Here is a 14,931-nt window from a genome sequence, read left to right as displayed (position 1 = left end):
GTGGTCCACTATACTGGGTCTCTGTTAAGCAGAAATGGAGATGCCCTGGGTAGGAACATTTGGTAGTGTTGTGAAAAGCATATCTAAGGCATGTTCTGAACCATAAGGTTCAACAGTGAAACTACAATGGGATGTGTCATTCCGTCTTCAGATAATATCCCCATCTTGAATAATTCTGGGAGTTGAGACTCTGAGATTTCCTCTAGAGAGTAAAGGAATGGAATCAAAATGCCTTCTTAGCTAAAGTTAAAATACAAGGGTAGCAGAGTTTGAAATGAAGCCCCTGTCCCAATGTGGGACAGTGTTTCTCTTGCGGTGAGAAATTCACCTCACCAAATGTAGCCCATCAAATCCTACAGAGAGGTAGAAGCACTGGCCTTGCCATTCATATTTCCAGATACAGTGAAAGAAAGAAATGACCAAAAGGAATGAGCCTATGAAAGTACAAGGTTAGCCTGACAGTTAATTAGAGGTTTGAAGGAAGACAGATTGGCTGTTCTAGAAGGTGGTTTACTGGCTGATTTCAAGGACCCCTGCAAGTTGAGAATGATGAGATCTGTTCATTTTTCCTTCAGTGTAATGAATCATGCCTCCGATGACAATTTTGTGTGAGTCATGTTTTATCAGCTTCTTTCTGAATGATTGCTTATCACTCGGGAGCTCCCCAATCATTTGAAGATTGTCAGAAGGAAGTCAGATTTCAGCTGGGGAGGTAGAATGTTCTGTTTTGGAGGACACATTTGGTTATACCTGACAAGCAGGGACGTCCTGGCTCCAGGAATCTTCTTCCTATTGCATGCCGGAGGACACTGCACAGTCTTTCTGAGTGGGCCGACAGCCTGGCAGCTAGAAATGGGTACAAGGAGTGTTCCCTCCTCTGTTCCCTCAGCAAGACAGGATCTTGAGGAAGGCTTTCCGGAACTCGATATTGAAGGTGGTATAGATCACGGGGTTGAGGGCGCTATTCACATAGCCCAGCCATGTCGTGGCACTGTAAAGCTCTGGGGACACGTGGCATGTCTGGCAGTGGGTATTGAGAACATGGGTCAAGAAGAAAGGCAGCCAGCAGACAATGAAGGCCCCTAAGTTGCCAAAGAAGAGAGAAACTGGGTAAGGGATTTGCTTACTCCTTTTGTTATAACATGAGAATGACTCACGGTTGTCTACTTTATGCCAGCCACCAAGCTAGAAGTTTTGCATACCCACTTACTTTTTTTTATAACAACCCTAGGCTGGGTGCAGTAGCTCACTCTTGTAATCCTAGCACTTTGGGAGGCCGAGGCGGGTGGATCACCTGAGGTCAGGAGTACAAGACCAGTCTGGGCAACATGGTGAAACCCTGTCTCTACTAAAAATACAAAAATTAGCTTGGCGTGGTGGTGCGTGCCTGTAATCCCAGTTACTCGGGAGGCTGAGGCAGGAGAATCGCTTGAACCCAGGAGACAGAGGTTGTGGTGAGCCAAGATTGCGCCATTGCACCCCAGCTTGGGTGACAGAGTAAGACTCCATCTCAAAAAAAAAAAACAAAACAAAACCAAAAAAACAAAACAAAACAAAACAAAAACCCCAACCCTATGAAGTAGGTGTGATTAGCCAAATTTTTTTAGGTGAGAAAACTGCAAGCTAATGTTTTTGATTCACTTTGGCCTTTGTTACTAAATCAATTTTCTAGTTTAGTCTCTAGGTAGTTCTTTACTAATCTTTTTCTTTTCTTTTTCAATTCAATTCAGACATTTATTTAATGTCTACCTATGCAAAACATGATCCTAGGCACTGATAGGTATGAAGACCTTCAAGATGTGACTGACATAGTTTCTGCTGTCGAGGAGATTACATCTAGGCGTTCTAGTAAACTCCCTGATACAGGAGAGGGTTGGGGTTTGTCAGTGACACTGAACAGGATGAATTGCCTTCACTAACTCTATAGCGTACCTGTGATTTATTCATTTTTAATTTCTTTATTTAAATAAAGTTCAGGCTGGGCACAGTGGCTCACACCTGTAATCCCAGCACTTTGGGAGGCCAACGTAGGTAGATCACCTGAGGTCAGGAGTTCAAGTCCCAGCCTGACCAACATGGCGAAACCCTGTGTTTACTAAAAATATAAAAATTAGCTGGGCGTGGTGGTGCATGCCTGTAATCCCAGCTACTTGGGAGGCTGAGGCAGGAGAATCACTTGAACCCGGGAGGCAGAGGTTGCAGTGAGCCAAGATCGTGCCATTGCACTCCAGCCTGGGTGACAGAGTAAGACTCTGTCTCAAATAAATAAATAAATAAATTTCATATTTTATGACTCTAAAAATTACCCCTGATTCTGGTGGGATGTGGTGGCTCACGTCTATAATGCCAGTGCTTTGGGAGGCTGAGATGGGAGGATTGCTTGACGCCATGAGTTTGAGACCAGCCTGAGCAACGTAATGAGACCCTGTCACTACAAAAAACAAATAAAAATTTAAAAATTAGTTGGTCATGGGGGCATACGCCTGTAGTTCTAGCTACTCGGTGAGCTCGGGCAGGAGGATTACTTGAGCCCAGGAGTTCAAGGCTGCAGTGAGCTATGACTGTGCCACTGTACTCCAGCCTAGGCAACAGAGTCAGACCATGTCTCGAAAAACCAAAAACCAAAAAACCTTGATTGTATGCATTATGGAAAGCTTGGTAAATCAGATAAGTAGGAAAAAAGGAATAAGCACCCACCACTCAAAGACAATTACTTTGGATATCTTGGTGAATTTCTTTCCAGTCTTTTTTACTCTGTATTTAAAATAATCTAGATTTTATCATACCATATCACAGTAGTGTTTTGCAGCCCTATTTTTATCACTTAATTTTTAAAATAACTAAGCATTTATCAAATATTCAATATGTACCAGTTTTATTGAATCATTATCTTATTTATTGTTTGATTTATGTGTTCTAGCTCCATACAATGGACAGCAAAACACAGCTCAGTTAAGTGGCTTGTTCAGCTTCATAAATTTTAGCCTAGGTCTTTTGAATTTCCACCAGAGTTAGCATTTATACACAAATACTTTTCAATTATATTGTGAACATTTGATAAACATTACTGTCATCAAATTTCCAATTTCTGTCAAATGTGGCTACCTTAGCATCTTCCACCAGCTCCACTTAACACAACCTAACCCAACCCAACTCAAGTCAACCCAAACTTACCAAGCACAATGGCCACCATCTGGGTTGCCTTCTTCTCCCGAAGTGGCACCCCCCGAGGTTGCAGGGGCCCCAGCTTCAGAGATGTTGATAATCTGCCATTGCTGAGTTTTCGAACCTCTAGGCTGAGCTTGGGTGCTATGGTGGGACTCAGGGAGTTCCGAGTCCTCTCCTCTCTTTTCAACTCTCCTCCTCTTTCTTGGAAGCCTGGTCCACCCAAGGCAGTGTCTTGGCAGATGCTGTAGTAACGCTTCAGCTCCAGATGTGCCCGGTCAGGAGAGAGGGTCTGCAGGTGCAACAAGAGGGAATCCTGACATTTCTAGGGGTATTGTTTATCTTCTGAATGTTCATGAAAGGGCCAGAGAATTCAAAGAAGGAAGTGGGGGAGCATAGTTGTGGGAAACCTACAAAGGGGACACCTGAGAGAGCGGTGGGACCATGAAAAGTTAAGGGAAATAAAATTTACTTTAGACTTTACAACTAAAAAGCACCCACCATATCATCAGAGTGAACAGGCAACCTACAAAATGGGAGAAAATTTTTGCAATCTATCCATCTGACAAAGGTCTAATATCCAGAATCTACAAGAAACTTAAACAAATTTGCAAGAAAATAAACAACCTCATTAAAAAGTGGGCAAAGAATATGAACAGACACTTCTCAAATGAAGACATTTATGCAACCAATAAACATATGAAAAAAAGCTCATCATCACTGGTCATTAGATAAATGCAAATCAAAACCACAATGAGATACCATCTCACACCAATTAAAATGGTGATCATTAAAGAGTCTGGAAAACAACAGATGCTGGTGAGGATGAGGATAAATAGGCACGCTTTTACACTGTTGGTGGGAGTGTAAATTAGTTCAACCATTGTGGAAGACAGTGTGGCCATTCCTCACGGATCTAGAACCAGAAATACCATTTGACCTAGCAATCCCATTACTGGGTATATACCCAAAGGATTATAAATCATTCTACTGTAAAGACACATGCACACGTATGTTTATTGCAGCACTATTTACAGTAGCAAAGACTTGGAACCAACCCAAATGCCCATCAATGATAGACTGGATAAAGAAAATGTGGCACATGTACACCATGGAATACTATGCAGCCATAAAAAAGAATGAGTTCATGTCCTTTGAGGAACGTGGATGAAGCTGGAAACCATCATCCTCAGCAAACTAACACAGGAACAGAAAAGCAACCACCACATATTCTCACTCATAAGTGGGAACTGAACAATGAGAACACATGGACACAGGGAGGGGAACATCACACACTGGGGCCTGTCAGGGGATGGGGGGCAAGGGGAGGGAGAGCATTAGGACAAATACCTAATGCATGCAGAGCTTAAAACCTAGATGATAGGTTGATAGGTTCAGCAAACCACAATGGCGCATGTATACCTATAAACAAACCTGCACGTTCAGCACACGTACCCCAGAACTTAAAGTTAAAAAAAAACCCCAGCCTGGGCGACAGAGCGAGACTCCGTCTCAAAAAAAAAAAAAAAAAAAAAAAAAAAAAGCAGCACCCACCACATATAGAACATTTGATAATCACAACAGCCCCTTGAGCAGGGTAGCACAGAATTGTAGTCTGGCCTTTTTGAGTTAGAATGACCTGGTGATACAGAGAAACAGATTAAGTGACACTGCTATGACATAAGCCCCAAAATGTGGAGTGTGGGAAACTCCACAAGACAAATGACTCAGTTTCTTCAACAGATAAATTTTAACAACAACAATGACAATACTTAACAGTTGCAAAATATGTGCCTTATTTGAATTGTGATTCAAACAAACCAACTGTAAAATAATTTACAAGATAATTGGGGAAATTTGAACATCAATTGGACATTTAGTGATATTAGAAAACTATTATTAATTTTTTAATGTAATGTGGTATTATGGTTGTGTGTCTTATAAAACAGTCTGTATTCTTTTTTTTTTTTTTGTGGGGGGACGGACTGTCACTCTTATTGCGCAGGCTGGAGTGCAGTGGCACGATCTCGGCTCACCGCAACCTCCGCCTCCTGGGTTCAAGAGATTCTCCTGCCTCAGCCTCCCAAGTAGCTGGGATTACAGGCATGTGCCACCACACCCAGCTAATTTTGTATTTTTAGTAGAGATGGGTTTCTCTATGTTGGTCAGGCTGGTTGCAAACTCCTAACCTCAGGTGATCCGCCTACCTTGGCCTCCCAAAGTCTTGGGATTACAGGCGTGAGCCACTGCACCCGGCCAATGGTCTGAATTCTTTAGAGGATCTTGCAGAAATATTTTGGTTTGAAATAACATGGTGTTTAGGATTTGCTTCATAGCAATCCAGTGGGGATGTGTGAACATAGGTGGGATTGTAGATGAAATAAGATTGGCCACGAGTTGATCACTACTAAGGCTGCCTGATGGCTACTGGGGGTTTGTTATATTTGTCTTTCTACTTTTTTATTTTTGAAAACTTCCATTACAGAAAGTTAAAAAAAGAAAGCCCAGGATTTTCTTCTCAGCTTTCTTACTTAGTAGATGTATCTTTAGGCAAGTTAATTTAATATCTCTGAGCTTCATTTGTAAAACAGAAAAGAAATAGGGAAAAATGGGTTTTGGATGAGTAGCCTCCGAGAATGGAAAACTGAAGTATGTTAATTTTTCTGGTATGGACGGGGAGATGTGTGTGTGCCCAACTTGAACTTCTTTTCAAGTTTGAAGAATCAAACTCTTGTGTCAGTCTTGAACAGGAGGCAGAACTCAACTCCTCAACTCCCCTTACTGATGCCGTAAAAGCCAGATATTCACTTCACACCTCCATCCCCACACAGCTAGAACTCAGGCACGTGCACCAAGCCCAGTCAACTGCAGATTCACAGCTGAGACTTTGAACTGGAACTTGTAAAGCAGGGAGACTTCAGAACTCCTCCAGTAGTGGTGACATTCAATGTCCAGTGTCCTAGGTCTTCTAACCAGATAATTTCTTAGGCATGAAAAGCATCTTTCTGAAGCTCTTCTTCAGCCTTCTCATTGAGCCTGTGAGCCACCTGACAGCTCTCCAGTAAATCTGTTTTCTACATAAGTTAGTCAGTGTCAGCAACCAAAACCCCTCACTTTGGTTTCCTTAGTTCAAGGAAGCAGTTTTCTAGATACACAGAGCTGGCACATTGTACATACTCAGAATGAATGAATGAATGCAAGGGGTCTTCAAGATGATTTAGTGTTATTTATTTATTATTTTTAGTAGAGATTAGTTCTTGCTATGTTGGCCAGGCCGGTCTCAAATTCCTGTGCTTAAGTGATCCTCCTGTCTTGGCCTTCAAAAGTGTTGGGATTACAGGTGTGAGCTACCATACCCAGCCAATTTAGGTTTTTAAAATATTAATTAATTAATTAATTAATTAATTTACTGAGACAAAGTCTCACTCTGTCACCCAGGCTGGAGTGCAGTGGCATGATCTCGGCTCATTGCAACCTCTGCCTCCCAGCTTCAAGTGATTTTCCTGCCTCAGCCTCCTTAGTAACTGGGATTACAGGTACCCGCCACCACACCTGGCTAATTTTTGTATTTTTAGTAGAGATGGGTTTTCACTATTTTGGCCAGGCTAGTCTTGAACTCCTGACCCCAAGTGATCTACCCGCCTCAGCCTCCCAAAGTGCTTGGATTACAAGCATGAGCCACCATGCCTGGCCTAGAGTTTTTTTAAAAAATTGTACTCCACAGAGGTATTCTTAGGAATTCTAGAATAATATACATTTTTTTTGAAGATTTAAAAAATTCGTATATAATAATTTTACATATTTATGGGGTAAATGCAATATTTTGATACATGCATACAATGTGTAATGATCAAATCAGGCTAGTCATGGCTTCAAACAATTATCATTTCTTTGTGTTAGGAGCATTTCAAATCTTTTCTTCTAGGTGTTCTGAAATATACAAAAACTGCTGTTAAGCATAGTCACCCTACTGTGCTATTAGACACTAGAATTTGTTCCTTCTATTTAATTGTATGTTTATACCCATGAATCCACCTCTCTTCCTTGCCCCTTCCCCCATCTCCTTCCTAGCCTCTGGTAACCATGAATCTACTCTCTATTTTCATGATAACCACTTTTTTTTTTTAGCTCCCATAGGTGATTGAGAACATGTGATATTTGTCTTTCTATGTCTGGCTTATTTCACTTAACATTACCTCAAGTTAAGAGAATATGTATTTAAAATTTTTTGGTTTTATTTTGATGGCATTTTCTAATAATTAAAATAAGCATATCTCATTTTATCTGAATGCCTATTTACAATTGAGATTATGGTGTGTTTTTTTTGGTGTTGTTTTGTTTTTTGTGTTTTTTTTTTGTTTTGTTTTTGAGATGGAGTCTCCCTCTGTCGCCCAGGCTGGAGTGTAGTGGTGCAATCTCAGCTCACTGCGACCTCTGCTTCCCGGGTTCGAGTGATTCTTGTGCCTCAGCCTCCTGAGTAGCTGGGATTATAGGTGCATGCCACTACGCCCGGCTAATTTTTGTATTTTTTTAAGTAGAGTCGGGGTTTCGCCATGTTGGTCAGGCTGGTCTCAAACTCCTGACCTTGTGATGTGCCCGCCTCGGCCTCCCAAAGTGCTGGGATTACAGGCATGAGCCACCATGCCCGGCCCCAAGATTATGTTTATAATTAAACTGGCACCTACTGATCTTCTGAAAGTGACAATATTTGACTTCTAACGCATTATTTCTAAAACTAGGGGATGGGAAACAAATTCTTGGGATTGCCTAAGAAATCCCATATTTAGCTGGGTGTAGTGGATGAGATGAGAGGATTACTTGAGCCCAATTGTTCAAGGCTGCAGTGAGCTGTGATCACACCACTGCACTCCAGCCTGGGGAACAGAGTGAGACTCTGTCTCAAAAAACAAAACAAAAAAAAAAACAAAAAAAACTCAGATTTGAAAACATTGATCTAGTATACCCTGTTTCCATTTTACAGATATGGAAATTCAGTCCTATAGTAGGAAAATGATTCTTCCAAGATTATATATTGGTGAGTGTATTTTTCAGCTCTGTGCAAAACCTGTTCACTACTTCCATGACTGACATGAGGAAACACTGGATTTCTCTGGGTCTGGCTGGCAGAGCCCTCCACTCCCAGATGGCAGGACAGAACCTAATTCTCCACACTCTTGGAAATGCCAGCCTCTTGGCTGTCCCATCTCTCGTTTGTATTCAATATTTTTCCTCCTTTTGGCCTTGAAGCCTCCTCAGACCTTGGATCAGCCATAGGCAACTTTGAGCTGCATAGCTATTATCATTTAAAATGATTATCTCCAATTACTATACCAGGCCTGTGTAAAAAGTCATTAACTATACTGAGATTGAACAAAGCTCAGACCTTAATTATTACAAATTTTTGAAGTTTTATTTCTAATGTGGAATTCAGAGAGAGGAATACTGTTCTTATATCTAACACCTCCAGATTCCATTCTGCACTCTGCTAGCTGGGCGAGGCAGGCCTGGCTTGAATTGCAAGAACAAGACTAATGGTGACCATGAAATTGTCTTCATTTTTCCCACATTCAGTAGTAAATATGGCACTTGGAATTTTCCTTTCTCTGCCTGGTTTTTGCTCTGCCCATGTGTGTTCCCTTGACGTCTGTTTCCTCTAATGCAGGTGGCCTTGGATGGCATTGTCACACTCTGTGCAAGAGTCATTGGCTCCAGTCACTAAGGTCAAGCCCAATAGTCATATGCTTTCTGAATTATCATCTGATGAATTCTATTCTGCAGCTTAAATTAGGAGGCATTTCAGATCTTGTCTTATAGATATATGTGCAGGAATCAGGGCAAGGTTTCATTCTGGGGTGAGAGTAGAATCAAGATAAGCCAGTATTGTGGCAAAAGGTCTCTTATTCTTTCTCTATGATCAAAGACATGGCCCACTTACCATTTTTCCTGTGGCGTCTGATGGAAATCGGGCCCTTACTGAAAACTGCCGAATGGGGTGCAGCTGCAGACAAGAAGACTAGGGGTGGGGGGTTGAAGGAGGAACAGTCAGTTGTGGGTCTAGCCATGTTATAGGTAGCCATGTGACATAATAATATTTTGAATGCAATACTTTCATATCCTCAGCCTTGGGTCTTGATCTTCTCTTTCATGGGGATTAATAGTCTTGTTTCACTCAAGCCTTGGGACTTCAACTTAAGAGTCTGGCCTTCATTCATACTTTTGACATCATCAAAGACCTTAAGAGGTCATCAAAGATAATCTAGGTCATCAGGTCGGGCGCTTACGCCTGTAATCCTAGCACTTGGAGAGGTTGAGGTGGGCAGATCATTTGAGGCCAGGTGTTAGAGACCAGCCTAGCCAACATGGCAAAACCCTGTCTCTACTAAAAATATAAAAATTAGCCAGATGTGTTGGTGGGCACCTGTAATCCCAGCTACTCAGGAGACAGAGGCACGAGAATGTCTTGAACCCAGTAGGCACAGGCTGCAGTGAGCTGACATCATGCCACTGCACTCTAGTTGGGGTGACAGAGCGAGACTCTGTCTCAAAAAAAAAAAAAAAAAAAAAAAAGATTATCTAGGTCATCAAAGATTAATCTAGACATCCAAATCGGATCTGCCTTCAAGATCAAACTCAATTCTTACTCTGTCTATGGAGCCCTTTCCTGAGTGTATTAATCTATTTTCATGCTGCTAATAAAGACATATCTGAGACTGGGTAGTTTATAAAGAAAAATAAGTTTAATGGATTCACAGTTCCATGTGGCTGGGGAGGCCTCACAATCATAGTGGAAGGTGAAAGGCATGTCTTACATGGCAGTAGATGAGAAAATTTGTGCAGGGAAACTCCTCCTCATAAAACCATCAGATCTCGTGAGACTTATTCACTATCATGAGAACAGTAGTGGAAAGACCCACCCCCATCATTCAATTACCTCCCACTGGGTCCCTCCCATGACACGTGAGAATTGTGGGAGCTACAATTTGAGATGAGATTTGGGTGGGGACATAGCCAAACCATATACTAAGCATATTGGTTTTTCTCTTCTATAGCCTCCAGAGCACTTCATAATTGAGTGCTTAATTGTCTTCACCTCACATTTGGCAAACATCCTATTCAGCTCTGGGCTCTTTATTAACTTTGAATGGAGGGGTGCTTTATTTGCTTGTCTAGATTCTAAGCTCCATGAAGGCAGAGGCTGTTTAATGTTACCACTGTCCCTTCCCTAGTAGATTTCAAGTGATCGGTATATATCCATTCATGCTTCAAGTACATCGTGGGAAAGCTACTAAGTGCCAGGCAATGGGGTAAGGAGAAATTAAAGCCCTAGAAATTGGAAAGTCATCGCAGAGGCAATGATATTTCTTTTCAGAGCCTAGAAAGAGCCAGTAAAATGCTTTATCAGCACCATATCCCACCGGCTTGTCAGTTCCTTGACACAGGGACAGATCCAGTAAGGAAAAAAGGTTTTGATGGACCCCAATGATCCTTGGGATGAGTGTTTTAGACAAAAAGTCAGTTCTGGGAACCCACCAGCAGTGCAAGGTACAACTGCTGCACTTAAACTTCAAAACCTGTGGGACATCTGAACTGCTGCCCATTTGGGGAAAATGAAAGACTTTGAAGGGAAGCAGAACAAGCCCAGGAGCTATCCAATCACTTTGCCAGGTAAGGTAGGCTCTAGAGACAACTATCAGTGTTTTCTTGAGATTGGATTTCCTACCTTCAAAGCACAGCCAATATTAGCAGATTACAAAGTGGGTGTCAGATTTGTGTCTCCAATGTAGCTAAACGGCAAAATCGTGCACTGCTGGACACAGGCTGGGAAGTCAGGAGATTGTGTGTTGTCTTCCCTCTACCCACTCCAGGGTGCTTACTTGTTGAGGGAAGCCAGGCCTGACACTGTTGCACTGACTGTTCTGTCGAGTGAGGATCCTTTTCCGTCTCCTTTGTTTTAACACCACATAGATTCTGGCATAGACAAGGACGGTCACTCCAAAGGGCAAGTAGAAGGACACCACTGAAGAGTAGATGACAAAATCAGGATTGGAGATGGAGCAGACAGTGGGGTCCCCTGTGGATGAGAAGGGGGAAGGTAAAGCAGTTAGCAAGTATCAGAACTCAGTAGGGAGGGTAAAACATGGCCCCATGTCACACATGGTGCCCGCACCTTCTGCTGCACAGCAGGTGGGGAGGATGCAGTCTCAGATACGTATACTGTCAGGTCAGTGAGGGTAGAAGGTCTAATTCATCTTTGAGTTTCTCATAGTTTACTTAAAAAGAAAATTTACCAACAATCATGTTCCAGATACTGGGGCTACAAAGATGAATGAGACACCATGTCTGCTCTCAAGGGAGCAAACAGTCTAGATAGATGATCCCTTTCATAGGATGTCACAAGTGTCACACAGAGACATGCAGCCTGGGAGGCTGGGGAGAGCATTACAGGGCAACAGGGCAGAGGCTCCCAGGAGGGATGCAGCCCCAAGAAAAGGGCCTGCTGTTGTGGAGGCATTCGAGAATTGTTGGAATGCAATGAAAGGAAGAAGCCTTATTTGCTGAGAATGCCAGTTCTCCAATTTTGAATCTGGGATGGAGGGCAGGTGGTAGCTGAATACAAGACAGAGATTTGATTTTTCAGGCAATCCCAGCACTTGTTAGAGATGGGGTGGGGAAAAGGCAGGTAATGATATTGTGACATGGAGAATGTGCATTTAGAAAGATCTTTGTCCCTGCTTTATGTCCTGAAATGTTCCTGCCATTTCTCCTTGGGAGGTCCCTGTAGCTTTGCCTTCTTCCTAGCAGATACTGAGATTCCTCCAAGGCCCAAGATGGGCCTGAAACGTGCCCCATCTTGAAAAAGAAAAGAAAAGCAAACTAATATCTGTCAGGCAATGAGCCAAGAGCTTTGTACACCTTATCCTACCTAATAATTATGGCAATATTATATGAGGCAGGTGCCATTACCGTCTCTCTTCTGAGATGAGCAGACTAAAACTCAGAGAGGTTCAGTAAGTAGCCCAAGGTTGCACTTGTCAAATATGTTTCTGCAGCCAGTTTTATGCCCAAGCCAATGTTCTTTCTGTAGTTTTAACTCCCCATCCCCCTTTACTGTTGTGACATGGAACATCTGTGCTTCATCCAGCACTGTCAGCACAACTGTTGGTACACCCAGCCAGTCTTCATAACGGGTTGGGGATTCTCCAACCCCAAAGTTGGCCTTGGAAGATGAAGCCTTAGGTGTGGGCTGGTGGGGAGAGGGCAGTGGCCATGTAGGCTTCTTATTCTGCTTCTTGGTTTTCTGAGGTAGGTGGAAGTCAGAGAACCCTAAGTGTGAGATTCAGGTCTGCTATTTATTAACTGTGTGATCTTGGACGCGTTTCTTTTATTTATTTATTTATTTATTTATTTATTTATTTATTTAGATGGAATTTCGCTCTTGTTGCCCGGGCTGGAATGCAGTGGCTCGATCTCAGCTCACCGCAACCTCCACCTCCCAGGTTCAAGCGATTCTCCTGCCTCAGCCTCCCGAGTAGCTGGGATTACAGGCATGGGCCACCATGCCCAGCTAATTTTTTTTGTATTTTTAGAAGAGACAGGGTTTTTCCATGTTGGTCAGGCTAGTCTTAAATTCCCGACCTCAGGTGATCCACCCGCCTTGGCCTCCCAAAGTGCTGGGATTACAGGCGTGAGCCACCGCGCCCAGCCGACACGTTTCTCAAATATGCAAAGCTTCAGTTTTATTATCTGTAAAAAAAAAAAAAAAAAAAAAAAAAAGGATAGAAATATTTTATAGTAGTTGTGAGAATTAATGAGAATAAATGATAGCTATTATTTATATCTATTCATTATTTCTCTCCCTGAGCTTTTTGAACTGAAAGGGAAGGTATCATCTGGAATGGAAATTTGGAGACAGACTTACAGGAAACAATGTTTGTGGGAGAAGGAAGGGAATAAAAGCTAAGAACTAAAATGAAAAGAGTGTGCTCAGTGATGCATTTTAATGACAACTTTGCCACTAGAATCTTTACAAGCTACTCCTAAATTCTCTGGTTCTCTGAAGAGGAGGTAAAATTCAGGTGAATTTCATGTTGTTTCACCAACACCTGTGTCATCATCCTTTAGAAAATGGCTCACAGGGGCCAGGCACGGTGGCTCACGCCTGTAATCCCAGGGCACTTTGAGAGGCCGACGAGGGTGGATCACAAGGTCAGGAGTTCAAGACCAGCCTGACCAACATGGTGAAACCTCATCTCTACTAAAAATACAAAAATTAGCCGGGCGTGGTAGTGCGAGCCTGTAATCCCAGCTACTCAGGAGGCTGAGGCAGGAGAATCACTTTAACCTGGGAGGTGGAAGTTGCAGTGAGCCGAGATTACGCCACTGCACTCCAGCCTGGATGACAGAGCGAGACCCTGTCTCAGAAAAAAAAAAAAAAGAAAGAAAAAAGAAAAAAAGAAAAAGAAAATGGCTCATAGGCTCTGCGTAGTTCACCAAATTGGCATCTCCTGGTATTCAGGGGTGATGGAGTTGGCAAGAGGGATGGGGTGGCAGCGCATGGTCTTTCAGAATCTCTAGGGAGCCATGTCGGTGGTGATCCACCCCTTCTCTGAAGTCAGCTTTTCTGTTGTCAGCATCTGACAACAGACTATTCTACTATTCTTTTAACTTTTTGTGTAACTAAGCTCCCCCTCCCCCAACCTAGCTCCAGTGCCCTGAAAACTAGGTGAGATGTTCTATTGATGAATTCAGATAAATGGCACTCCTCCATTTCCTTCTTTCAAAGGTGGTTTTAAATCCTGCCTATCATGAGGAGGCGTTTCACATGTCTCACGTGTGAGAAGAGGCCAGCGGGGTGGCACTGCCCATCTTGTTGCCATCTTTGGTGTCCTGGATATTCCCTGTTAGTCCCTCTACCTAACTTTCTACCTTTTCCTACCCACTCTGGGTTCTGGGAGGCTGACCTCTAAATTTTATGTATGAGCTCTCTCTTCTAAAAAGTCAGGGTCAGAAGGGGGTATGATATGCTTCTATTTGTGTAAAAATGAATACACATACACATATATAAACATATACGTGTACGGACATGCACACTGTTGCAAGCATTATCTTGCAAGAATATTGTTTGTTTCTAGGGAGGGAGATGGCAGAATTTAGTAATATGGGGTAGAAGGGAGACCTACATATAAGTATGTATATATCTCATGACACCTTATGAATGTTTTATGTGCAAACATTTATTTCTCCATTAAAAATATTGAAAGAGAGAGTTGAGAGGGCAGATAGCTATTTCAGGGTCCCTAGTCAACGAAAGCTCTCACAAATAATCACAGAACCTGCATTACCATCCCTTCCTTCCTCCCCTGTCTAAGCAAACTGCTTCCCTTCCTTATATCAAGCATTGCAGCCTCTTCCAGAATGTCCCCACTGCAGGCAGAGTGACACTGGAGGTGGGTGGCCAATGAGTAGGGCCTGCCCCAGCCCCCAGCAGGCCTGGCCCTGGGTGTGTGTGTGTCCTGTTGGCAGGGCACAGTGATGCGCCACACAGCAGCAGTTCTGAAATCTTCTCTGCTGTGTACCAAAGAGGTGAGGAAGGCAGTAAGGCCGCCCAGAAGCTGGCTTCCCCAGGAGATGAGGTGCCTTGCTTTGATGATTTAACGGCAAGAATGTTGTTTTGTTAGCACAATAGTTATTGAGCAAATGCATAAACAGTAAATAAATGAGCAAAATGTACAGATGAGCATTTTATGTAAACACATGAGCAGTCAC

General features: G+C 42.7%; 1 protein-coding gene across 1 annotated transcript in view; it reads right to left on the bottom strand.

Moving 5' to 3' along the window:
• Positions 1-885: 885 nt before the first annotated feature.
• DRD3 (dopamine receptor D3) overlaps positions 886-14,931 on the bottom strand; it is a 50,523-nt gene continuing 36,477 nt past the window's right edge. Inside the window, exons 5-7 of the mRNA NM_001289897.1 lie at positions 11,040-11,236; positions 3,175-3,457; positions 886-1,082 (exon numbers count right to left, since the gene is read on the bottom strand). Coding sequence (NP_001276826.1) covers positions 886-1,082; positions 3,175-3,457; positions 11,040-11,236 — 677 coding nt within the window. The remainder of the gene's footprint in view (positions 1,083-3,174; positions 3,458-11,039; positions 11,237-14,931) is intronic.

The sequence above is a fragment of the Macaca mulatta genome, chromosome 2 (assembly GCF_049350105.2).
Source record: "Macaca mulatta isolate MMU2019108-1 chromosome 2, T2T-MMU8v2.0, whole genome shotgun sequence".
In the NCBI taxonomy this organism is placed as follows: domain Eukaryota; kingdom Metazoa; phylum Chordata; class Mammalia; order Primates; family Cercopithecidae; genus Macaca; species Macaca mulatta.
This window is presented reverse-complemented; position numbering and strand designations above follow the sequence as displayed.